Source organism: Pezoporus occidentalis, unplaced genomic scaffold, assembly GCF_034315485.1.
Source record: "Pezoporus occidentalis ecotype Australia unplaced genomic scaffold, CSIRO_AGI_Poc_V1 ctg25, whole genome shotgun sequence".
Taxonomy (NCBI): Eukaryota; Metazoa; Chordata; class Aves; order Psittaciformes; family Psittacidae; genus Pezoporus; species Pezoporus occidentalis.
In genome coordinates this window covers 7,205,678-7,232,439 of record NW_026914394.1, presented here as the reverse complement: position 1 = coordinate 7,232,439, position 26,762 = coordinate 7,205,678, and the positions used below count along the sequence as shown (strand labels likewise).

The 26,762-nt window shown below is 41.0% G+C and overlaps 1 protein-coding gene and 1 long non-coding RNA gene across 8 annotated transcripts; one reads left to right on the top strand and one right to left on the bottom strand.

Annotated features, from left to right (window-relative positions):
• Nucleotides 1-121: 121 nt before the first annotated feature.
• LOC134165928 (E3 ubiquitin-protein ligase RNF170-like) lies at nt 122-25,735 on the top strand. Of its 5 annotated transcripts, XM_062623172.1 has the most exons (7): nt 122-428; nt 2,291-2,441; nt 14,786-14,960; nt 17,220-17,328; nt 22,680-22,753; nt 23,216-23,326; nt 24,351-25,735. In XM_062623172.1, exons 2-7 carry the CDS (start codon nt 2,314-2,316, stop codon nt 24,654-24,656), a joined length of 903 nt encoding a protein of 300 aa, XP_062479156.1. In that variant the 5' UTR covers nt 122-428; nt 2,291-2,313; the 3' UTR covers nt 24,657-25,735. The 5 variants fall into 5 exon arrangements, with proteins under 5 accessions (XP_062479156.1, XP_062479155.1, XP_062479157.1 ...); XM_062623171.1 differs by lacking the exon at nt 122-428 and having other exon boundaries at nt 1,931-2,441; XM_062623173.1 differs by lacking the exons at nt 122-428; nt 14,786-14,960 and having other exon boundaries at nt 1,931-2,497.
• LOC134165933 (uncharacterized) lies at nt 7,518-24,493 on the bottom strand. Of its 3 annotated transcripts, XR_009965697.1 has the most exons (3): nt 23,432-24,493; nt 17,904-18,977; nt 7,518-9,871 (listed from the first exon to the last, which is right to left on the bottom strand). It is a non-coding gene; the product is annotated as an uncharacterized LOC134165933 (long non-coding RNA). The 3 variants fall into 3 exon arrangements; XR_009965698.1 differs by lacking the exon at nt 17,904-18,977; XR_009965696.1 differs by lacking the exon at nt 23,432-24,493 and having other exon boundaries at nt 17,904-20,551.
• Nucleotides 25,736-26,762: the final 1,027 nt, after the last annotated feature.

Sequence of the window (26,762 nt, the reverse complement as noted above, 5' to 3'; positions counted from 1 at the left end):
AGTTAACCGCCCGCCCCCTGCCGGGAGTGGCAGCAGGTGCCACCAATCACAGGGGAGGCGTAGCCGTGCGAGCCAATCACGAGGGGGGCGTCGTCCTTAGGGGCGGGGACACGCGTCGCCTCAGCGGCTCCTCAGAGCTCCTGCCGCAACTGCCGCCCCTCGGTGCGGCCTCGGGAGCCGGTTCCGCGGGCACGGCCGGAGTGTTGTCCCCTACCCCCGGGTGAAATGTGGGCCGGGGACTCAGCGGGTACAGCCCCTGTTGTCTTTCCGCTGCTCTGAGCACGCACAGGAAGCGCCGCTCCGTCCCAACATGGCGGCCGCTGCCTCCTCCCGCCTTCTGGCCGTCAGAGCCTAGGCGGGGGGCGGACGGGCCGCGGAGGTGGGAGGTGAAGAGCTGACAAGCACCACTTACTGTGCCTGAAGTGTAGGTAGGTCAGTGTACCTGTGCCAGCCACAAATGTTGCTTACAGAGCAGGGTACGGAATTGCCTAAAAATAACATTGTTAAGTAAGATCAAACATACCAATTTGAATAATGGAATCATAGAGTAGTTTGGGTTGGAAGGGACCTTCAAAGGTCATTTAATTCCAACCCTCCTGCAACGAATTAGGTCACCTTCAATTAGATGGGGTTGCTCAGAACCACATCCAGCCTGGCCTTGACTGTGCCTCCAACTCGCCACCCAAGAGCCCAAGTCCCAAAGTGGAAACATGCAGCCACTGCTCCACAGCAAAGGTGCCAGGGCAGAAGGCTGTTGGTGGACCCTACTTGGCAAGCACCGGAACAGCGCCAGCAGCACCAGGGATCTGTGCTTGCTGTGCCACGTAATGTTCCTTTCAAGCTTTTTCATGCTACCCAGAGCCCAGCTCCAAAACTGAAAGCATCCAGTGACTGCTCCCACAGTGAAATTCAGGTGGGAATAAGAAGGCAACACATTTTTAGGGTGTTTTTTTTTGTTTCTCTTCAGCCTCAGAGGCTGTTGTTAGTACCACTCAAACCCCACCATACTCCAGTCTCCCATAGGCCTGTGGGCTCGAGGGGCACTGCTGGGCTGGTCCTCCCCAGCAAGCCTTTGATCCACCTGGCAGAGCACCGGGCACACTGCCACCTCTCCACAGGCAGCCCTGTAATCACTGACTGCACAGCACGTCAAACACCACCAGACAGGCACCGTGCACGTTCTTTTCATCTTACATAGTTCACTACATGATACCTAAAGTGTGGGAGTACTTTTTCGTTTGATCTTTTTTGTTTCAGAAAAAAAACACACCAGAATTCTTTTACTTGCTTTCCTCTACTACATTTTTTTTTCAAAGGAAAAACTTGCCTTATTTGATTAGCTCTCAGGTATGCCAGGTTCAGAATCTTGTCTTCTCTAATACCCTGCCTCAGGCACTCCGGTGAAAAGCCTAAATACCTTAAACTAAGAGGATGTGATAATTCTGCCCCTCTTCAGTTTCAGCACAAGAACTTCAGTACCTTTTCATTCCAACAGCCTCTTTTACTAATTGACTTGAACTGTTGTATTTGTTAGCTGATTCTCTTTTATGAAGATTCTTACATTGCCTGTTACTTCAATGTGGATGTCATTAATCACATCAATGTTTAGGTCAGCTGAAGAGCAGACTAAATAACTTGAATAAATAGCTCTTACTGGCATTGCATGCTCCTTTTTTGGCTATTCTACTTTGAGATACATACTTTAATTTTCTGTTACGAATTCTACTTTGACTCATAGCAATTAAAATTGTGGTGGAGGCATGGACAGTATTTATATGGTTATTTCCCCTCATAGTGCTGTCCAGAATTGATAAAGGCTCAAGAGTGAACTTGGATTTCTGAATACCCTTTGACAGTTTCCTTCGCCAAAGGTTCTTAAAGAGATTTGGTTGCCATGGAAGATCATCAGAAATCCTTATTAAAAATAGAATAAGGAATAAAAGGTTTTTACAGTAAAATCCCAGAGAGTTTTGTGCTGGGATTTGGGCTGTTGAGCATGCTAATTTTAGGGTTTTAGTATTTTCACTCTTTTATAATTTCTAGGAGCTTTTGCTAGTTTTTCTTTTACCCCTTTTCATGTGCTTATTGTTTCTCCTTTCTATAATTTTATGTCCTTGCCCTTCTCAGGAAATATCATATCCTAGCATCTGTCACTTCCTAACAACCTTTATTCAATCTCCGATGACCCATTTGACAAAAACATATAATTCTGCATTTCAGCTTTTTGATTTCATACGTTCTTTCTCTGCAGATTTAACCTCTCTCACACTTCTTTATATGGCTTCTACAGGATGCTCCTTTTTTCCTGGGTTTATGCTACACAAGCCAGGGAGCAGCAAAAGCCAGCTGCTTCCCAGGGAATATGGAGCCAAGAGTAAGAACACAGCCAGCAAGGCAAGAGCTTCACCAGCCAGGACTCCATCCCACAGTATCCAAGCAAGGTGAGCAGGGCAGGTCCAGTGATGTTCAGAGGATCAGGCAAGTTGATGGTGATGAGGCAAGTACAAGGTAAAGCCTGGAAGGCAACCTGCCAGTCAGGGTTGGGATCTGCGAGGGTAACCAGAGTCAGGCACAGCCCCGTGATCGCTGGGCAGGTGCACAGTGACGAGGCACTTTGAAGATCAAGGTAGGAACTCAGACCACAGGTCACAGTCCAGATCAGTGGGGTCCATGGCAGGGCACAGACCTGACTGTGACTCTGCTGAAGTTAAATACAGTGCTGAACTTACATAAAGTGTCCCATAGGCACTGGGTGTGGATGGAGGCACAAAGAGAAACCATTAAGGTCTATTCATGCGCTCAGAGCCCTGACAACACACTGTTTCACCGGGGTGATCTTCCATACATACAAAACCTACTGCAGACAATGTTTTTCCACTAGAGGGCTAATATCCTTGTTTCAGGGTTGCTCCTCATTCAAAAGCATGTAGAAATTATTATTCCTAAGGGATGGCTGTGCTGGAAAGGTGTTACAGACTGTCCGTAGCGTGGAGAGCGTGGCTGAGATCTGTGGGAGAGGCACTCTTTTGTGAAGAAGGCAGGCTGTTCAGGTTTGGTAATCTGAGATTATGTCAGGAGGGATTGTCTCACCCACATACCCTAGCTGTTGGATCTACGTCACACACCTGACTCCTAATGGCTGACTGCTCACCCAGATAAACCAGTATTAGCACCCTGCACGGATCTCTCTTAAGGAATGTTAAATTTAAGGCATTCTACAGAGAAATAAAACACAAATACAAATGGAAATTTATGCAGCTATTTTACATCTTTCAAGTTGCAGCTAAGCAGGAGCACATCAGGAACACCACAGCGGTGGCAAGATGCGCTTAGCGTTCAGTAGTGGTGTAGAAGAAATAATAACAAAGGGAAGCTATGTAAGTTATGTAGAGTAAGGTGGTTTGATTTTATTTATTAAGCCTGGTTGGAAATTCCTTCATGAATTGCATCTTACGTGAATGCCTGTCAACAAAATATGGTTTGGTGCCAATCAAAGATTATGACCTATATTACCATTCTAGAAACTGGGAGAACTGGCTTGGCACCTCATGCCAGGACTGCAATTCAATCTCTGATGTCTAATTTAAAGTCAGGTTAAATTATTTTTCACAATAGAAAATTACTTACTTAAAATGTGTTCAATCTTTTTGATAATGCATCCCTTGCCAAAAGGATCTTTGACAAAGCATCTGACAATCTCAGTGAATCTCAGGTTGTCTACCTTTCTTCACAAAAACAACAACAAAAAATGGTGTTTGCTACAATAAATTAAATTGCTAGGCTTAAAAATAAAATCTGATCCCTAACATTTGGGGTGTCTTAATTTCAATGGGACTCACATTATTATATCCAGTAATATGATCAATATTTAGTTCAGGAATTACTTGATGACTTGCTCAAGAAAGCCAAGTATCCAGATACTTGAGTTTTCCTGTGCCTTGTGTGGCAGAGTCTCTTTTATTTTAAAAATGTTCTTATTCTTGGAAAATCCTAATTTACAGGACTGCGTCTAAAAGGCTTTTTCTAATGGGAACAGAGATGTCAGAATGTAAAAATACCGAACAGTGACACTTGGTGGTTACTTACGTAACTTGCATGCTTCTCACCATTAGCATACATGAGACGCAAAATGATCCTCAGGTTTTCATTCAGATTTAGTAGCTTGAACAATATATTTATGGAAGTCTGTATTTCCCAGGCATCTTTCTTTTGAAAGCATTTAGAAGACTGCTTTAGAAGCATCACGTAAGCCTCATGTTGTTCTGTGGTGCTGAGGTGTTTTTGAATTTTTTAGATGCTGAAATTAGAAACTAACCAGGGGCCAAAATATGTGCAGTTAATTACTGCACAATACAAAGTGGTTTCATACTTGCTGTATTCCCTGGGCCATGTGTCCCTTCATGTCCTGTTGTAATCTACACCTTCCTGGCATATACACTCCCACTTACTTTTGAATCAAGCTCTGTGTGGATTGGAAGTTGTATTTTCATGAAAAAGGCATTGGCTATGTGATTATTCTCCAAACATGGCAAATTTAGGACATTATTCGCCACAACTGAATACCTAAAAATCAAAAATATGCAATAAAAAACCTCTCAAATAACTCATGTTATTTGACTGGCAGAGGGTTATCAGTACCTTGCAGGTTTGTGTTTCCTGATTGCACAAGAGTCAGATGAGGTTTCCAAAACCAGCAGGTCACTGGGAGTCAGCACTTACAGTCTTCTGACTGCTGCTGCACCCCAAGGCCTGACTGCTCCCTGGAAAGTTACCCAAGAGACCTGTGGCAGCTGTGAAAGTCATGCCAATTGGTTCCTCACTCCTTTGGGGTGTAAAAACAGGGAGAGATGGGGCCTGACACAGCTTAATTTCATTATTGTTTTCCAATCTCACCAAGAATCACATTCTACAAGACTAGTAACTGTCAGGGCAGGGAGTGGTTGAGACATGGAGACTTTAGCATAATCTGAAAAGAAGCTGTTTGGGCACCTGATACTGGTTACCTCTCACCTCTGAGAAAAAACAGCTCGAGGAGGTGGGAAGAAAGCGTAAAACCAGAAAGCATAAAAAGAGACAGTCCCGATGGCTGAAATACTACTGGGGGTAGCTGACTGTTTCACAGTGTTTCTCATCCAGGCTCTTGTATGATTTTTGGTGAGGGCAGGAGGTACCAATATTGGTGTTTTAGGTGAGGGGAGTAGGAAGGTACAGGGTATGTAGGGCATATTTATATTGCACAATGAGCCAACAGGACTGACTACTGTGCTGTGATGTGTTTGAAGGAGATCCCATTGCTTTTTCTCTGAAGATGCTCTATGGACTTTCCAGGTCAATGATACTCTGTGAGAAATGGGAGCAATGTCATGGTGATGAATGTAGAATTTTCCACTATGTAACTGAAGTATCGATTTTATAAAATCCTCTTGAAATATTTTGTCTGGCTGTTATAGGAGATGAAAGTCATTATAATCTATTCACTATCAAAATAGTACGAATTCTATATATTTTGTATATTAATTCCAAAAACTAATAATTTGTATGAGAGTGTATTCATTGAAGGAGTCTTGTATTCAGGCTTTTCTGAAAGGTAAAAATATTTTCACATGGAATAAGCATCTTTCACGTATTTTCACATTAGACAGAAATACTTTCATCACTTGAGGCCCTTCCTGGAACTCATTCAACTATGAGAACACTTGCTTTTAATAAGGGATTGTTTAAGCCAGTGGGATTCCTGGAATTCCTGAGCCATTTATGCTCTCCTGTATGCTTTTCTTAGCACATCTTAACTCAAGGAACATTTTCTTTCATCCACAGAGACTTAATGATGGTAAGAAATAGTCATTAAAACTATGATGGCTTGGACTGGCAAGTGTGTATATAGAGCACAAAGGCATCTACACCTGTTTCACAGAATAATAATATTTAGTATATTATAATAGTTTCAGAAAAAAATAGCAAGTACTTTTACAAATATTAGTTAAGGTTTATCATATGCCAGTGAGTTAGGCATTGATAAAATTGTTAATTTAACAATATTACTAACATGAGCTCTGCAAATCCCATTTTATCACAGAGAACACTAAATTGCAATACGATTCCTGTTAATCTTGTGTCTAAGGCAAATAAAAAAAAAAAAGCCCTTGTGGGATTTTTTCTTACAGAAAGAAGGGGAAAGGAGCTTTGTACTCTTCAGAGTCACAGGCTCTGTAGAGATGTGGCTTCTTTTTAAATTATATATGTGAGTTTTTCTGACAGGCCACTGTCTCTAAATTCTCCTGGGAAAAGGAAATTCACTTTGCACTGTGAAAAGGGAAAAGACAAGATAGTCTACATGAGGACTACCCTACCTGGTCACTTTTTAAAGAACTAGGAGATGAATGTGAGAATGATGGGTTATCTTTGCTTTAGTATAATGCAATTCCCATTGGGGATGGAGAGGAGGAGGAGAAGGAGGATAGAGAAAAGATGGAAATAATGTCACAGAGTTAAAAGTTGTGATATCTCATTAAATTCCGTAACAAGCTATACTGGAAACAAAGCAGATCAGAAGCGGGAAGCCACCCACCCACACTTACAAAATAGACTATGGCCAGATCTTTGTAACTCTACTTTCTTCATACAGGAGGAGATGAATGATTAACATCTTTAAGGAATGATCTTCCTCGATTATCTCAGGAAAACATCTCAGAACCAGGAACTTTTATGCACAGCAACTCAAGCAGGGTAAAATATTTACACCTCTACGACACCATTTTTGTCTCAACCAGACCCCACTTTGTCACTGCAACCTTCCCTCCTCACATGCTCTCTCACTGCCTCGGTTGTTTCCCTAACAGTATCAATTTCCTATCTGTGCTTTTCTATTTCTGGCTTTTTGTTTACTTTCTCGCAGATCTCTGCCCTTCTATTTTAGTACTCATCCTTTTTTCAGCAAACAAGGTCACAAGTGATAGTGGGCTTTGGCAATTCCACTATTAGCTAGCTGACATGAATTGACATAACAGATCTGTTTGCTCTCTCATGGTAGCAGCTCCTGGCTTTACAAGTTCACATGTATTAAATTTCTCAGATACAATTTCAGTTGGTGCCCATAACAAAAAATTCAGTAGTGGAATATGAACTGTGACAGAGGTGGAGTTGCCACAAACACACACTTTCAAATCCTGTTTCCAGAAGAGTGTTGAACAGACAGTTCTGACCACTAAGGCACTGGTTTGGCACATGGTTTTGTGTCCCAAGAAGACCATTTGGTTTGTAGATTCAGATCCTGAAAATTTCCTTATTTAATACTGAACACCAAGCATCTCCAGTTTTCACCACAGTTTGGGCTTACATCTTGAGTAAGCTCACGAGCATGGGGTTTTTATTCAGGATCAGGGAAATCCAAACTTAATTTCCAAAACCAAATAATCCCTTTAAATTGATTCTGTGCCAAAGCACTGGCATGTAGTCTTGTACGGAGAAACTAATTCTGCTAAGATCTCTCTAAATACAAAATAGTTTTCACGACTCTATGTTTCATTGTGTCTGTTTTATGCCATTATCTTATTATTCAAAACATTATCATCAGTATAGAAGATTCACTGACTAAAATGTTCGTAACTTGTTCGTTATTTTTAAGTAGAAAATGAACAGCTAAGTTATAAAAGCATTTTTTTCTCAACATCTGTAAGTTAGTGTGAAAAATTCGTAGAAGACATGTTACCAACCTCGTTGATTCTATGATTCTGTTAAATGGAGGATGTAAATAGTATTCTCTAGCTGAAGAAAAGTCTTATGTTCAGAAATAGAAACATAGGTGAAAATGTCAGAGCTATCACTTGCTATTAAATAACACAGAAATGTCTAAAACCCCACCATAGCTAAACAGAGTAGGCAAGCTGAAGGTATGGAGAGCATAAGAAGAATTATCCTGATACTCACCACAACATTTATGTATTAAATAAGGAAGTTAGCATGCAAAACTGAGTTCAGATTTCCCATTATTTTTATATCAATGTCATTTTCCCTTTTTCTTTTCTTTGAACATAAACTGCAGTTTGTCTGAATTTTATTCTCCCCCCTCCATATTTTAAGGTTCTCTTGATACAGCATATTCCAAAGAGTGAAAGCCAACTCCTGCAGCAGGCAGGTGGAGCCTCTTTTTAAGGCAGTGACAGGGAGGTTACAATTATTTTTATATGTATTTCTAACAAAAGTACATTTTGCACTCAGATCGTTTTTGGAGGTGAAAGTTACAATCGCCTGTTTCCACTAACCATTCATCTTATGTTTCCATTTAGAGAGATTCCTCTCTTGCTTTCCTGATGCTCTTCACTGACAGCTGGGCTGACATGTTTTGCTTTTGCATAGGAACCAGGTTCACAGCAGTTCTGATCGCTTAGCTCTTTATTTCAGCAGAACACTGGGAAGTCTGCCTATGTATCCAGCAGCCAGCACTCTTACATCCCAGGATGGAATTAGGTCACAGCTGGGACACACTGAGAGTGCATACTGCAAACCTCCATCTCAGTTAAAAACCCCTGGTTTGTGTCAGATGCCATTAGAGAGGCTGTATTCCAGAACATTGCCAGGAAATGTGATTTCACATCTTCGTACTTCTCAACCTCATCTTTATACTTCTCAACCCCAATTTTTGGTTAGGTAGGATTTTGTGGAGTAGAATAAGAACCCTGATTTGTAAAACTGGGAAATAATAATGCAATAATACAAGTCGTTGGCATGAGCAGACCTGTTGGCTTTGATGGGACTATTCAACTATGCAAAATAACTCAAGCACAAATAAGTATTCACCAGCTTCAGCTCCAAAGCCAAAATTACACACTTATTATCAGTAAACATTATTATTTACACTGTAGTTGTGCTTTAAGGCCTCAATAAAAGACCTAGCACCCAAAAAGCCCAACCTACAGTTGGACAAAATGGATCCAGGATTGCAACTTTCAGCATGAACTGAGACCAAAAAAGGTCAGTAGGAATGTCAGGCCTTAGACAGTCATGTTTTTAATGATTTTACGTATAGATTCATAGATTTTTAGGAGATTTTCTTCTGTCTGTTATCTTTCTCAAAATATTCTGGAGATATGTGAAGGGAACCTTGCTATTATTTAACAGTCTTTCTCAAACAGGTATGGTCAAATTCAATGAGTCAAGCCTAATAATATCTCAGGTTCCCAGTTAAAGACTGGATGCTGATGAAAGTGCAAGAAGAGCGCAGATTCCTTGCTGCCCTGCATCTTGCTGTGCCTGGGGGCTGGGGGAAGTGCTTTGAACTCTAGTGGTAACCAAGCAATAATAGGTTTAGAGGGACATAAAAAATGGAACCAAAATCCTGCTTATTGAAACAGTGCAGAATTTAGCAGCCAGTTTCGAAGATTATCATGTCTGGTAGGTAAGTGACTGCAAAAGAGCCACAGCACTACACCTGCAGCCCCTAGCAAGTAAAAGGAATCTGGGTCATTTCACCTTTACAAAATGTCTGTAATCTTTCTGCTATTATTTAGTTTGAAGGGTTTTGCCTCTGTATTAAAACCATTCACATCCTTTTTTTAGTACTAATCAAATGCTTGATGGCCTCACTCAAATAGATTGAATGTGTTCAAACCCCTTTTCCAGTGTATAAACATTACTGTCTAAAAATCACAGGAAAAATTGACATCTTTGTTAGCAGCCTTTACGAATTTAACATGTTGAGCAGAGTAGCTAGGAAAACGCTGGAGAACAGGAGCTATGCTCACATATTTAGGGAGTCCATCAGGGTGAAGTGTTGTATTAGAACAGCCTGGAGAGGATGCTACTGCTTCCTTCCACTGTGTCAGTTCTCCGGATAACGAAACGGCTCCAGCTTCTGCATCTGTCAGTCTGGCACCTTCAATAAGTAATTAAATCACACTGTAGATTTGTATACATACTTGGATAAATAATAAATGACAGCTATCACACTGGCATGCGAGCATGCATGCATACCCAGGGCAGGAAATCACACACACTATTTCATTTGTTGCCAATTTATCTGTAACAAAGTGAGGAAGATGCCCTGGGGACTGGTGACTAACAAGGAGCCTTGTTTATGCTACAAATCCCATCCGGTTATTAGGCTTTGAAAAGTGCTTTGTTTAACTTATCAGCGCTTCAGCAGGAATGCCAGGGGCATTATTTTTGTTCTGTAAGTGTATTTCTATTCCAGTATTACTGACTCCCATTTCACCCCTTCATAAGAGGTTATGTGTTACCTGAGGGCTGAAAATCAGGCATGAGCTTCAGTGCCTTGTTCAGTCAGGATCAGGGTGGTTAACACTGCACAAAACCTGAACAGGTTTCCTTACTAATTTTGCTGCATTAAATTGGAGAATATCTTTACAGAAAACAAGCCTTTCTTAAGGACCATAAAGCATCACAAAGAATAAGTACCCTATGAAGTATATATGCCCCTCAGTTAAAATTATTTTAGCATGTTAGACTTTCTGCTTAAATTCTTCACTTTACTCAATAGATGGACACTATCTGATTCTGCAGTTACGCAATTCCAAAGGATCACAAGTGTCTGGCAAGTTTTAAGCCTGTTTCACAACAGCACTGATAAGCTGCTACTCTCTCAGATGATCAGAATACCTGTAGTGTGCCCTTGATCAAGTTAATATTTAAAAATAGTAATGCAATTTTTTTATTAGGCTCAGGTATCTTTTCAGTTACTTTAAACATCTTTTGGAAGGAGAAGACTTATTTAGATGGCTTAGAAAGGGAGAGCTGTTGGTTGTTTTCCTCAGGATTCCTCTCCATTTTGAGGCAGATTTGCTTTATTCTAGGAGGAAATAGAAAACCCATCATTTCTTTCATAACCATGATTTAGAAGACCTGTCATACCCTTGCCATTGGGCAACCAAGTTAATAATTGACAAAGATGCATAGCTGGCCTTACTGAATGATTCCACCCCAACACTGTCAGCTGATGTAACTTACTCAGCACCTCTCAAGCATTTCTGGAAAGAGGAATGGTAAGCCCAACTTTATGCAGGTCTTCTGAACCACGGTAGGAAGTGTTCTTTAGTATTACCATAAATAGAAAATTTATACTTTCAATCATTAGATTACTTTTGGAAAAATTACATGAAACAATTCTTCCCTTTCAGGTACATCAAATTTTTCTTTCTCTTGTGATTAGTTAAATATCAAATATGTCAGATAATGAGCTGTCCAGTGTATCCTCCCTGATCATCTGAATTTGTTTTGCATGTGAGACTGGGAGCAGCTGCTCACTTATCAAAGAAGTCTGACCATGAGGTCACACAGTATCATGCCTTCCTAACAAATTTAATCCTCAAAGCAAGATCTATTTTACTTCTAAACAATAGCACATGCTCATGGAAAAACATACTAACTTGTTTGTTAGCACTTGAATCTGCCAAGTGCTTTTTAAACTCTTAATTCCTTCTCTTGAAACATGTTGCTGAGAATGGACTCATCACTGATGCTCTAAAACTAAACTTCCTTGAGGTACAACTGAAAGATGTTGTGAGCTGGGCTGAGCCAGAGAGAAAAAGGTTTATACCCAGCAGCTTCTGGCTTCATAATCAACAATCTGATCACTACTTCACACCTTTCTTTTGCATGCAAGTATTAAAAATGTATCAAATGTAATGGCTGTGCTTTAATAGAATAGGCTTGATTTTGCAGAGTTCCACTAGAATTATTTTCTGAAATGCTCAGCATTCATTTTAAGCCAAAAGATGTATCCAGATTGGAAAAGATCTCCTTTTTCTCGAAAGTCTGACTGTCACACAGGGAACTTCTAGGTTTGAACAGCTCCAAAGCCTGGCCTCTGATGAGGTACCTACATGGAGAATTCTTTGGCACATCTGACCCCAAAACCTGTGGTGCTTACTGAGGAAGGGATGTAAGCATAAGGACCTGATTTTTGATCTTAAAACCGAGTTTAAAAATAAACATGTAAACTTCCCATGGTCACTGCCAACCAGCAAATATAAAATATGACATGAAGCTGTACATCATCATCCATTGCAACCCTTGTAATCTTAATGTAAGTTGTCAAAACCTGTTTCTATCATACAGAAGCATGTGTGTCGCAGTACATTCAACTTACTATCATCTTGCTAGTTTGAAAGTAGAGGAGTCATTTCCCCTCACTACTTTTTACATAGAGTCACTTTATGTCCATTATCTAATTTAGGTGCATGGTCTGGTGAAAACTGCCAGTGGTGTCCATATCAGACATGGAGGCTGAATCTCTTTGGTCAGTAAAAGCACTACACCAGCATTCCCTATGGAATTCTCAGGCTTTCAGCACTAAGTATTATTTAAAGGTGACCAGTTCCACTCTTGAAAATGCTAAGCCCTGCCCAGTTCTTTCAAAGAATACTCGTGTGCACGTGAGAAGATGCGGCCATCAGCTTTACAACACCGTGGTATTGCTCACCACCTTGCAACTGGTGAGAGCTGGGATATAGGCCATATTAGCGTTGGCTCCTGGGAGGTGTCTCTAGTAATTGGCTGGGTGATTTAGGGACAATTCTCACATATCTCAGTTTCTCTCTTTGCTGTATAAGGTGCTCAGGAGTCTAACTCTGCACTAGGGAATTCATGGTAGGGAGATACCCAAAAGATAGGTATTGTGGCAGTTCTTACTTAAAATTTGAGGTGGCAGAATTTAAGGCTTTCTCTAGATCTTTGCATTTGAAGCGTGTTTGTCAGAATAATTTACTCCTGAACAGTGGGGTTTGGTTTTGATTGGTTTTGGTTGGTTTTTTTTTTTTTTTGCTTCCTCCAAATGAAGTAGATTGACTTCTACTGGACTATACACTGTACCATCCCATTCTGGCTGTGGCATGATTCCAAGAATATGAGTCTATGATAATATTTGGATTAGAAACACCAGTATTTTAGGGTTTTTAAAGATAAATCATAGAATCATAGAATAATTAGGGTTGGAAAGGACCTTAAGATCATCTAGTTCCAACCCCCCTGGCATGGGTAGGGACACCTCACATTAAGCCATGTCACCCAAGGCTCTGTCCAACATCTCCTTGAACACCGCCAGAAACGGAGCATTCACAACTTCCCTGGGCAACCCATTCCAGTGCCTCACCACCCTTACAGTAAAGAATTTCCTCCTTATATCCAATCTAAACTTCCCGTTTAAATTTTAACCTGTTACTGCTTGTCCTATCACTGCAGTCCCTAATGAAGAGTCCCTCTCCAGCATCCATATAGGATAAATCTTAGACTAACATTAGGTGTTAAAAATGATATTAAGAAAATTGTATGGAAAATCTTGACTTGAGTATCTTAATATAATACAATGGGAGTTCTGTGTTGTGAAGTATGAGGAATTCTTCAGCTTCCCTCTGTCTCACAGACTTGTGAACAGACTCATTTCAAACCTCACCAGTGAGACCAGCATGAATCCTGAAGGAACTTCATACTTGATCTACTGTGCTAGATTTGTGGCATGCCCTAATTTGCAGCTAATCAAGTTACTAAAACATGATGCTTCTGGTGACAAGTGGTGCAAGTTCACCCCATTTCTCCCATAGCAGAGATGTTTCTGGCAGAGAAGCCTGATTTCCATATGCTCCCTAGAAACCTACTTCCATTGTCCCCTTTTGATTCATCAAAGCTGCTTTACAGTATCAGTATCCTATTATGAAATAATAGTTCTTATGGGCACTCTCAAAGTTTCTGGCCTAAAACCATGGAACCATAGAACAGTTTGTGTTAGAAGGGACCTTAAAGCTTATCCAGTTCCAAACCCCTGCCACAGGCAGGGACATCTTCCACTAGAGCAGCTTGCTCCAAGCCCCATCCAACCTGGCCTTGAACACTGCCAGGGATGGGGCAGCCACAGCTTCTCTGGGCGCCCTGTGCCAGCACCTCAGCACCCTCACAGGGAAGAGCTTCTGCCTAATGTTACCAGGAATGACAATTTTAATTGTGCTGTTTGTAATTACATGTAAAACTACCATATGAAAGGAAGCTCCTTAAAAATCTGTTGGTTTAGGCAAAGTCACCCTAAATACTTCATTTTGTTAAGACTCTTTAATGCCATCTAAAACTCAAAGCCTTATGACACAAAATACTAACTGCCATGATCACTACTTCAATCTCTAATTCAATCTGCTAGTTCAAATGTTCAAAGGCTGGCTCAAGATTTTGGAAGGGGTAAATTAATTCTGGCAGACTTAAAGCTATGTCAGATATCATCTGTCTTCTGTTTCTATCAGATCCAGCTGGGTGGTCCCCTGGAAACCAGGCTACAGACAGCTTGAACACCAGTTTGAGTGCTTGGACTCAATAAATCAGAGATTTTATTATGTGCACATAAGCTATTAGAAATAAATGAAAAATCTGGCATGTTTTTCCTAGCCTATCTACTCAGGACAAGACTAAGCCACTCATATCTCTGCTGAAGGTGACCCCAAGCATCTTTTTCCCCAAAATGCTCTATTAATGTAAGAATGGCTATACCACGTCACGCAAAAGCCAGCTTGCCTGCTCTGCAGCAATGGATGCCTACAGAAGAATAAAGAAACATGAATGATGCTTCTGCAGAATACTCTTTCATTCTTTAGCAACTGATGCTTCAGGAACTTCCTCAGTCAGAGCTATTACCTTTGCATTTAATAGTATTTGATGCCCTGTACCTCTTGAACTCAGAAATTTCTAGCATCCCTAAGAACGCCCACTGCTTAACTGTATGTGTAAAGAACTGCCTAGTTCTGTGCTGTCAATACAGGATCATTTCCTGGTTCTTTGCTCTAATTCATAGTCCTAACTCTCAGAGCTTGAGCATTTTCAAGGTCTCAACAGGAACCCGCACCCAGCTGATGCTTCACGTGGTAGCTTACCTCAGCAGCCAGAACTGCTATCAGATAGCAACGCAGCAACATTCAGTTTTCCCAATTTCAGAACAGCACAAACTCTGTTTCTGCAGACTTGCTTTTGTAAGTCAGCAGAAGATGAGTCATCTGGAAACAAACGACTAATGATTTGTCCCCTAGGAGCCATATAGCAAGTTAATTATTGTACAACACAGTCTAATACAAAATACATGAGTGGTTTCAACTTCTTGAGGTTGCAAAGGGCAAAAGAGCTTCTCAAAGTTTCCATCAGTTATGGTCTGGGAATGCTGGGTTTCCCTTGACTCCCTATCTATTGCATAATCAGAAACACATTCAGTTCCGTTTCATGTATGAGACAAAGCTAAAGAAATGTGTTATTACTCTGCAAAAATAAAGAGGAGATACCTAATCAGCTTATGTCATGGATGCAGTGTTTATAAACACAACTGATCTGGGGCAGTTCCTCAGAACTATTACAGCTTGCATGAGTTGAAATAATGCTCTTCTGAACCTGCAAATACACCATCAGTACTGCATGGGAAGTCAAAATATAGGCATATGGTGTGCCATATGAATTTTAGGGAGCATTGTGTTAAAACATGCTTGCCTGGACTTCACCTGTCAGTGTACTGGACTTGCATGCGATCATTGCTGTGTTGTAGTTATTCTTAGTCATTGCCGCTTTACTGGGCTAGTGTGGGGTTGGTTTCTCAGCAGGAGATAATCTTATCAGTGCATAGAGGGAAAAACCTGAAAACAATGCAGTTTTCTTCAGCATCTGAAATATTTATGTTGAGAATCAGAAACAAATACATTCATACCTTAACAAACAGTAAAGGAGAAAGACTTTTTCCAGTAGTTGTGGCACATTGTTTGGGAACCTTCAGTCCTTATTTACAGATCCTCATTACAGGAAGGAAAGACTGGTATTAAAGGTGCTGATTTAAAATTGCTAATTTTAACTCACAGTTTTAGGCATGGCTCTGGCAAGAGATCTGGGTTCCTGAACACTCATTTGGCAGACTGACATGATGACCCCTCTCTTCTTTCTTGGAATTATTACATGCAAAATACAGATTCTATTCAGTTTTCTATTTATAAAAACTTCTATAAATAGGTCAGATACCTGGAAGTGCACTCATTGATCTGTCATATAGGCAAGTGCCAACCAGGTATTTGGAAAACAAATAAGCAGGCCAAATTGGGCAACAAGGGACAGCATGTATACAGCAATACCATAATCTGTAAGTATGCCATCTCCTCATCTGAATGCCTTACTTCAGTAATGGAAAAATAATACCCATTCCATATAGTGCTGGACCTCTGTGGTCATTAAGACCACATTAAGACCATGTGAACGTCATCATTTTTTGATCACCATACAAAACATAACTGTAATTGATCCCATCTCCTTTTGAACCTTGCTAACCATGTGTAGGCAGTGGAGAACCTTCAATAACCTTCAAGACTCTACCCTAAAGGCAAGGAACTTATTTGGAAGCTCTCTCCCAACTTCAGAAGTTGCTCTCTCTGCTTCTGGGATTGATAGAAACATTGAAATCACTTTGTTTCAAGAAAGAAAGGACATTAACCATACTGTACTACATTTTCTTTAAAGACTGATCTCATTGTGGTTATGGCAATTGAACATACAGTCAAATTTAAGTGTGTCTGTGGTGTGCTAAGATGGAGTAGGCAGGTCTGTCAGCCATTACAGACTGGCTAATGCATCATAATAAAGGCAGCAAAAAAATTCCAATGTGGTAAGGAATCAGTGTCAAGTAAGAACAGCTGTTTTACCTCTCATTATATCAAACAATCCTGGCAAAGATGAACATATTGCCAAACAGGCTTTTACTGCTTACAGGCAATGAACTAGGAGCAAAGACTGGAAGACCAACATACATACTTCAGCTTTTCCCTTCAGATATATGATCATACACTTTGGATCTCAAAATGCCATTTCATCATTTCTCAGACTTACAGAATTCTCACCTTCCCTCTCTAAAAACAAAGCTCAATACTATTCCTAATTATAGACTTAGCTAAGCAAACAAAAGGGATTGATTGGAAGTAATTTCTTTACTTTAGGAGTCTTTTTGCTACGTAGCCTATGGTATGCACTAAGAATATCATTCTGCCACCCAGGGAAGGCAGGGAACACACTGAACTTTCTTTCAGTACATTTAAGTGATAGACATAAGTGCAAAGGAGGAAGAAAAATGGTAATGCTCACTTATGCATGAAATCTATACTTAGTTTCTGTGACTCTCTGCTAATCATAGCAAATTACTATTAATGAACTGAATATGTCAATCAAAATACTAATTTACTGAAGATTCTGTACTACTTCTTTTCCAGGAATCCCTCCAAATTTGGCAATCTTGTAATCACAGTGACTTCAGCTGCCCCATCTGTCTCCAGACAGCTACTCTCCCAGTAGAAACCAACTGTGGACATTTATTCTGTGGTAAGTTTCCTGGACTGATGGTGCAGTGCTCAACCAGGCTACAAAATAAAGCAGTTCTTACAGGAATCTCATGTCCTACTAAGAACCAGGACCAAGCCATTCTCCCTGGAACTAATAATGTAAGTGCTGTCACTAGAAGCAGGAGAAGTCCCATTTTTACACAGAATCACAGAATGGTTTGGGTTGGAAAGAACCTTAAGGTCATCCAGTTCCACCCCCCTGCCATGGACAGGGACAACTCACACTAGACCATGTTATCCAAGGCCCCATCCATCCCGGCCTTGAACACTGCCAGGGATGGAGCATTCACCACTTCTTTGCACAACCTGTTCCAGTGCCTCACCACCCTCACAGTAAAGTATAGGTTATCTATCTCACAGGATACTGTTAAATTACAACACAAACTCATGGAATGGGTAAAACACACCACAAAATCACACAATTTGTATTCAGCTGTGCAAAAACCCCAAACAAACAAAGAAAAAACACCACAGTTATAAAACTCAACAGTCTAATAATCACACACTGTGTAACTGAGATAGATAGGTCGAGATGTAACAAACACGAAGTCTTACCTCCAAGCATGAACTCACTTCTGGGCAGACAGCTTGTCTTTTTAATCAACAGCCTAAAAATCCAGCTAGCCCATAAAATTAATTCTGATTGTGTTTACTGGTGAAAATTGACGTGCTAGGCTTAGGTCTGATTCTGTTCCAGACTTGCTTCCCTTGAGAAACAATTGTGTAAAATAAAGAAATGGTCTAGAGCAATGTGGCATCATTACATTGGCTTGTGGTCCTGTAAAAGCTTTCTAAACATAATAAAAAATAGTGGAAGTTACATATTAAACAATTCAAAAAGTGAGTTTCTAGTCATGTATAAAACAACTTCTAACTTTTTTATTGATTTTTGAGTAAATTTTAAAATCTTATGACCACATTATGTAAATGTGGGTTCAAAGACGTCTCATCACGATGCATGCTCAGTAACTGGGTATTGCAGCCCAGGATCTGGCTTAACAGGAAACAGACAGATCCAAATTCACAGGGTCCTTCTGCTGAGGCTGCCCACTCCCCTGTTCTCCCCAGCGCATCTCTAGTCACTGGATAATCTAAGTAAACCCAGAATTCTCTAGCTAAATGTGTCTGCTAAATGCCTTCTTTGAGGCTGCTAAACCATATGGTTAGGATTACAAAATTTAAATCATTTTTCAAAGGGAAAGCAAGGATGAAGCATGGAATACTGGAGGGAGTTATGTTCATAATTGCATTTATAAAGGGGATTTCAGGATTTTTAAGGCTCACATTCTGCACTGCTAGAGCCAGTGTGAGCTTTGCTCCTGCTTTGAAAGGCAGCAGAATAAGGCCACCAGCACACTTGGAGTGAACACTGTTCATCTCATACCTCTGAGATACATCGTCCAGTGAACTTACAGGTGAAGTTTACAACCTCCCTGCCCCAGCTGCTTAATCAGGTTCCTTTCTATATGCCCTCATCCTCACAGCAGGGCTGGGAAGAGAAATAGAGTTCACCATGATCTGATGAGGCTGAAGCTGCCCTAGGAGGTTTTTCAGGGCTACTGTGAAGCACAACATCAGCAATGTCTGGCAGAAGGGAAGGCAGGCAGCTGGAGGCAGTACTGTCTGATACTGCAAGAGCAAGATGCATCAGGAGACACTGCTCAGAATCATAAAGCTTCTTTCTACTGCTCTGGCATTTTACAGAGACCCAAAGCAAGGGCAAATTATAGTTACAAGCGAGCTACATTTTTTTTTTACCATATAAGAATGTTATAAAAAGACATCAGCATAAATGAAAACAAGGGGCTGTGTTGTTGGTGCTTAGTGCAATAAAAGCACATTTTTATCTTTAGGAAGTGTCATTTTTCTCTAGATTGAAATGATTCTCATACAGCCCATCTCCTCATCACCCCTGCCACTCTCTCCATCCTCTGAAAACACAACAGATCAGTGGATCACCAACAGCTAGGGACACTATGTAGGGCTCATCTCCCTCATGAGTGACACCATTTAATACTTGAGGTTGTTTCATGTTTTTATAACACTGTTTTATAACATACAGGAAAAGGATGCTTTGAATGTAACTCACTCCAAGACAAACAGTAAGCATATGGCCTCAAAACATGTTTCAAATAATGTCACAGTAGTTACAGTTTCAAGTACAAAGACAGACATTAACAACAAAGATCATAAACTTCCCTCTTTTCTGGCCTGGTTAATTTTCCCTTTTCCATCTGTGAGTATGACAAAATGATACAGACGTGATTTTGATTTTATTTTGAGATCTACAGAGGAGAATTGCCATATACAAGCTTGGAATATATTGTTATTGTTAGCTGTATATACTTAGCCAGGCTTTACTTCCTGAAGTACACCATCACTTACGCTCTCAAGCATCAACTCCAGTGCACTGCATTATATGTTAGGACTATGTTTATATAGTAGGAGCGGCCTCTGTAACATGTCTGGTTTTCATGTCTTAAACCAATAAAACTTTACATTGGGCTTATCAAAACCATTCTGTGTAGATCTAAGTCTGGTGTGACTGAAGTCAGTAATAAAACTTCTCTTGATGCCCTGTGGACCAGAGCTAAGGCACTGCTGAGCTCTCTTAATAAATTCCACTCTGGTAAAAGTTTTATTTAAAAAATGTGGTCAACCCAAAGCTTTTAAACAAGATTAATGTGGACTTATAAAAAATGTCTGATTTTATTATTAGTAGTAATTCATACAGTTTGTCCTGAAGTTTTCCTTTTCAGCTTCAGTTTGAACCATATGTTCAGGAAGTTCAACTGAAAAGTGATCCTTGAGCAATATTATTTTTTTCTAATTAACAATAACCACAGAGGTATTTTAGAGAAACCTCCAGCCTCCCTCACAAGGCCGTGCAGCAGCCTACATTGAATTGGGATTTTGTCTAGTTTATGAAAAATGCACCAAAGCACAAATAGGTCAGCTTCAGAGGAGTCCTTCCCTTCCTCTTCTACTCAACAAAGGATTCTGCATGCAGTAAATTTTACTTTCAGAAAATCATAGAACTTTAAAATGTTTTGGGTTGGAAGTGACCTTAAAGCTCATCCAGTTCCAACCCCCTACCACAGGCAGGGACACCTTCCACTAGAGCAGGTTGCTCCAAGCCCCTGTGTCCAACCTGTCCTTCAACACTGCCAGGGATGGGGCAGCCACAGCTTCTCTGGGCACCCTGTGCCAGCGCCTCAGCACCCTCACAAGGAAGAACTTCTGCCTAAGAGCCCATCTCAGTCTCTCTTCTGTCAAGTTAAAGCCATTTCCCTTGTCCTGTCCCTACAGGCCCTTGTAAAAAGCCCCTCTCCACATTTCTTGTAGGCCTCCTTTACATACTGGAAGACTGTTAACAATGTTTCCTGGAAGCCTTCTCTTCTGGAGGTAAAACAAGCCCAGCACTCTCAGCCTGTATTCATAGGGCACAGGGGGCTTTTCTGAAAGCCCTTGAACTATGGGATCTCTCAGCACTGCTATCACTGGGACTGAACACAGGTGCAGCACTACAGCCTTGTGGATTATGATACAGGATCTGGACCCAGCAGGTCAAAGTGGTTCCTGAAATCAGGTGTGATCCTTGTCAAATGCCAATGGTGGAGTGAAAACTGGAAGCTGCTGCCAGACTGCATTTATACATACCACACCAGTATTTAGCTATAAACACAGCCATGGGCTCAGCCAGTGGCTCTGTGTGTGCAAACAAAATACAAGAGTCAGAAAGAAAAGCCCTGCACTCAGATGAAAATGAAAGTTAAAAGCACAAATCAGAGCAAGGTTCATAAAAAACAACTTTGGGCCAAATTTAACATCCTCAGTCCTAGTACAGAAGATATAACTGATGGCAGCATGAACAGTTTTACACTTGATCTCAAAAATGGTTTCTCCAACATTCGCCTTTTCAGTGACAACAGACGAAGCAAGTCCGGGTGCAGAAAAACCCTGCACTGAGGGCTCCTAAAGACTTCTTGTTAAGGACGTGGAGTACAAGAAACTACTAGCTGGTTATTCTGAAGAACAAAGAGCATTGTTCAATTCAGCAAAACAATTCCATCAAAATGGCAGTGCAGCGTTCTGCTTCTGTTCTCACTGGGGTCCTTGTCAAATTTGATCAGTTTCAATGCTGAGAGATTTTTTCCCTGACCTGTCACACTGCACACTGTGCCCAGGAGCCAAAAGTCAAGCTGGGCTGCTTCTGATTAGATGCTATTTATGCTTTGCTGTTTTTGCTGTTAGTGCCAGTCACATATGTCAACCTCTGCTGTCAGCTGTATATGCAGTCTAATCGCACTGTCCTCAGACTCTGCCCCTTTTGCACACCTGAGACCCCAGCAGGTTATATCTGGAAAATAGCAGTTGTCTGGGTTAGAGGAATCAAAAAGAATAGAGCAACTCACTTTTTCAAAGATACACAGTTCCAGAAGGGTCAGAGCTGAAATATGGTAAGAGAGGACAAACAGACAAAATAGCCCCATGTATGGCACTTCATCACCACGATGCATCATTATGCATCTCATACAGTTCTAGAATGGTTTGGGTTGGAAGAGACATTAAAGCTCATCCAGTTCCAATCCCCTGCCACAGGCAGGGACACCTTCCACTAGAGCAGCTTGCTCCAAGCCCCTGTGTCCAACCTGGCCTTGAACACTGCCAGGGATGGGGCAGCCACAGCTTCTCTGGGCACCCTGTGCCAGCGCCTCAGCACCCTCACAGGGAAGAGCTTCTGCCTAAGAGCTCATCTCAGTCTCCCCTCTGGCAGGTTAAAGCCATTCCCCTTGGCCTGTCCCTACAGGCCCTTGTAAAAAGTTCCTCTCCAGACTTCTTGTGCCACAGGGAGGCTACATGACCAGGCTGTGCCCTGGCTGCTTATTTGGGGTAACTGGCCCTCATAGCCATTAAAAACCATATGGCTCTGGAGGAACTCAGTCTCTACGTACCTGCACTGCTTTTGCCCACCACTGCACTCTGAAAGGTACCCATGTTCCTGAGTGCTCCAAACTGCAGTCCAGGGAGCTTTGAGATTAAGACCCTATCCACAGGAGAAAAAACTGAATCAAAGTCTTTCTTGGGATGTCCCTGCATCTCTGCATATACCAGTGTGGAAGAGCTGAGGCTCCATTTTTACACAGCCACTTTGCAGAGTAAAACCACATATTGAAATTAAATGTTATGAATTAATTATGAAATGAAAATAAAATTAGTCATTTTCACAATTAGTTGTAGAAAGAAGGTTTATTAATTCTGATAATCTCCTGTAAAAATTACAGATCCTCAAATATATTTCACGTATCTTGATTTCCTTTTTGTTGGTAGGTTCCTGTCTGATCACCTACTGGAAACACAGTCCCTGGTTAGCAGCAATAACCTGCCCTCTCTGCAGACAAAAGGTAAGACTTACCTCTATCTGCATTATGATATGTACAAAATGACAAGCCTGAGCTCTTAAGATCAACTTTATTTATTCTCTGATTTTCCATGGCATTTCAAACCCCATTTAGACATCAGCGACCCTGCATTTGACACGTCCCATCAGGCAACTCTGTGAAATATTAAACAGACTTCCAGCATTTTACTTCTGTATATTTTGTTGAGTCTCTGGGATAACATACCAGAAAAAGCAATATGGAAGTTCCCAATCTCATGTGACCCTGGTCAGAGGCTGCCTGTTGTACTGGAAGGTTGGATGCAGGCTGCAAATGGAGAATGTTCTTGCTATTGTGGAACTGACAGAGCTGGACAAAAATCCAGTTGTGAAAGAGAGACTCTGGAGAGACCAGCACTACAGAACACTGTCCTTTATACTGGATATTCACATACACTGTGCTAATGCTTATCTTTTTCTTATGAAGGTGGTTCTTCTGGATAGCATCTCTTGTGAAAAGAAACATGATAAGCCAAGTAAACAAATTGTACATGACATTAGAGATTACAACAAGCGCTTCTCAGGGCAACCTCGACCTGTAAGTATTTATAAATCTACATTTACGTTGTCAGTAGCGCATAACACGTAGAGGATTGAAAGAAACCCAGCAATGAAAACTAGTTTATATCATTATGTGAATTACCTTTTTTGCACATATTGGCAATGCCACAGTGGAAGTGTTACCATCCACTGCTGGGTCCAGCACCTTCTAGTGAAGGTGCTTCTTGGAGTTCCTAGCTCAGAGGAGTCCCCCTCCAGTCATCGTGGCAGAGAGGAGAAAGCAGTGTGGGATGACATACAGGAAGCAAAGCAGAACTAGGGATGGTCAGGCTGGAACTTTCAAATATGAACTCAGATTTGAACTCCAGGATTTTAACTTGCCTCTAAAATTTCAAATCAGATTCCAGCTTAGAAAGCTGCTGTTTTTTTTTTTCCCCAAGGTATTTCCAAATTCAAATAGCCCACACTGGCTCTGCACTTTCTTAAAGCTGGAATCCCAGCTGGTACAAGATGTGACAGGCAGTGGAAATGAAGTGAAAGATGAGGGTGGAAGTCACAAGTGAGGGTGTAGAATATCATCAAAACAAATCTTCCTAAAAGATCATGGGGCCTGAAAGGGCTGTGGAGTCTGTTTCAATCTACAGACTAAACTAAGCACTGTGGATAGGAGTATTATCTTTCAACCCAACAAACTAGCATTAATGAGGAATAATCACTCAGTCCTATAGCTCCTGCCCATACCAAAGCAAGACTTGAGGCCTCATTTTCAAGCACTCATAGCCTGCACTTGACGCCAGATTTTAAAGACAGGCATATACTCAGCACAGGCTTTAGGACCCAGTTTCCAAATGGATTCAGTGTCAAGCACAATACTTTCTTTTCAAAGTGGGGAGAGTGGGGATTCCTCTCAGAAATGGGGCAATCGAACAACATAGGGAAATTTGGACAGCACAGAAAGCTTCTGCGTTCAAGAGACCTTTAAAAGTGCTTGAGAGAGACACTGAACTGAAAGACCTGCGTGCATCAGAATGCAAACTAATGTAATTAATCTGAATATTTAGTTTGCAGATTACCTTTATGACATGCCCTTATTCCTGACTCTTGCCTTGCGAGGAATCTTCACCTGGGGTGTTCTGGTATGGCTTTTTTTCCTGCGAGTTGCTGTTTGCTCCTTTGGAACTATCATATGCTTGTCTTCCCCATTTGACATGAAGCCTGGGCCTCTCTGTAGGACACTTGGAACCGCTGATGACATGGTGGTTGTTTCCCTTCTTTTAATTTGCATGATAAACATATGTCAGCAAATTGCACCTAATGGGGTGAGTGTGGCAAGGTCTGCAGCTCAGAGCATGCTGTCAGAAGCCTGACTGACTCAAACTTGGATTCCTTGGTCAAAGTTCACCAAGCAGTGACAGGTTTCTCTTTTATTTGGGGCAGAAGATGATAATTTGTCATTATGCCTCTGACAAAGGCTGAAGCAGGACTCAGCAATACTTGGCATGGCCAAATGATTCAATGTGCAAGCATTTAGAAAGCAAGTTTTACTCTGGATACTTGCTGGACTCTTTCATGCTACATTTTTCTTTAACTTACCTTCATACAAAGTGCCTGAGTTGAAAATGCCTAAAGCTATGAATAAAGCTTAAAATTAACAATGCCAAACAACTTGCAGTTGAAGAGTTTTAGAACTCTTGAGCTTTAACATTTTACACCTTGGCTCCATTTGAATAAAATCTTAATTTGAGAATTTAGCAAACTGTGTAATTTGCTAAGGCTTGTATAACACAAGGAATGTTAGATGGTATCGCTACAGAATCTTGTATCAGTGCTCTGTGTTATCACAGGTGATTACACATCCACAGGAATACAGATTTCTTACAGCTCTGCAATGAGAATAGCCCTGATTTTAAAATGGATAATATGGAACTGGTAATAACACTGGCTTGCAACACAAATGCATCTATGAAGTAGAGGTATTACAAGGGGAGGAAAGCATTAAAAGTCATGCAAGGAATGTGAACAAATCTCTTTTTCATATAAGTCTATGCAAGGTACATTGCTTCCTTTTGAACTCTGTGCCTCTGAGCTTCAACAACGTCAGCATGACAACTTGTTTCTTTTCTAGACTTCATACACTCCTTGTGATTGCCTTGTAAGTCTTGTGCCAGTTCAGCCAGAGAGGTCAAGGCCGATTTGATGATGATTCTATGATATAAATAGGAGGAAGGTTATGGAAAGGTTGCTGAAGTTGGGGGGTGTGTGTGTGCATGTCTGTGTGTGTTGGAGCTGCAGAGTTAAAAAGGTTGGCGCAGTGCCAGACCCCCCTACTCATCTGTCCCTGTACAATCTGTACATTTGCTATGTGTTTGGAGTCAGTGGACTTTATGTATGAATTGTATATTAAAATAAATGCATTAAAATTTATAAATATTTATTGTTCACAATACACTGGTCTCCAACTGCTTGTTCCTTCTCTGTATTTTCAGCTGACATGTTTTCTTGTGCCTTTGATTTGTAAGCTACGATACACCATTATGTTGTAGTCGTTTTCTTGCTTGTTATATCCTTTTTGTTATGATGTTTCTTCATTTTATTCCCATCAACTTTCATTGTCTTTAATTATGTCCCTGAACTTGTAAAGCTGTTTCTTTTAACAATGGGTACTTTGGAAATGGCAACAATTGCTTTTCCATGAACTACAAGGCAGGAAGTGCATTGTTTCTTTAAAAAAATTACCAGATGTTTTTGAGTGCTGACTACTAACATAAAAAAAGCAACCCAGAAACTATTATTTTCCAAGTTCTCTAAGTGTAGTTTTGTTATTGTGTAACTTCTGTTTGCATTTAACTGGGAATTACAGCCTATGACAATACTACAGAATGGAATTTCTATCAAGCTGAGTGCATAAAGCTGGAGCCCATCTACAGGAATACTGACTCCGTGGAAACAGACCATAGGTTGTTTCTCTTGCACAATGCAGGCTCATCAAGAGGGTGGCAATTTGAAGAAAGGAAGGGTTCTCCTGAGTGACCTATAGTATAGTTGTAGTTGATCTGAATATGCTCTTCTGTTCTGTCCCCCCTTGCTTCTTAACCCTCTCCTTCAGCTGGGGATCCTGGCTTTGCTTTTCAAACAGAATAGGATCCGTTATTAAGAAGTAACAGACTGTCGTGGCTTAAACCCAGCCAGCCAGTTCATTCAGTAACCTCCCCTTCTTTCCCTCCCCCTAATCCCAGAGGGATGGAGAGGAAAATCGAAAAGAATACTACTCCCATGGGTTGAGATAAGAACAGTTTAGTAACTAAGGTATAACACAAATCACTACTGCTACCAGCAATAATAACAATGATAAAGGAAATAACAAGGGAAGAGAATACAACATCTCACCACCAGCCGACCGATAACTCGCCCCCCCGGCCCGACCAAGCACTGACTGATACCTCCTCCAACCCTGCAGTCCCCCAGCCCTTCCA

Bases quoted from the DNA above. Each gene is read 5' to 3' on its own strand.
- LOC134165928 (XM_062623171.1), top strand. From the start codon at position 2,077: ATGTGCTTATTGTTTCTCCTTTCTATAATTTTATGTCCTTGCCCTTCT. The intron at 14,961-17,219 runs GTAAGTCAGCAG...CTTCTTTTCCAG, and splicing joins GTTTCTGCAGACTTGCTTTT to GAATCCCTCCAAATTTGGCA. The intron at 17,329-22,679 runs GTAAGTTTCCTG...TTTTGTTGGTAG, and splicing joins CTGTGGACATTTATTCTGTG to GTTCCTGTCTGATCACCTAC.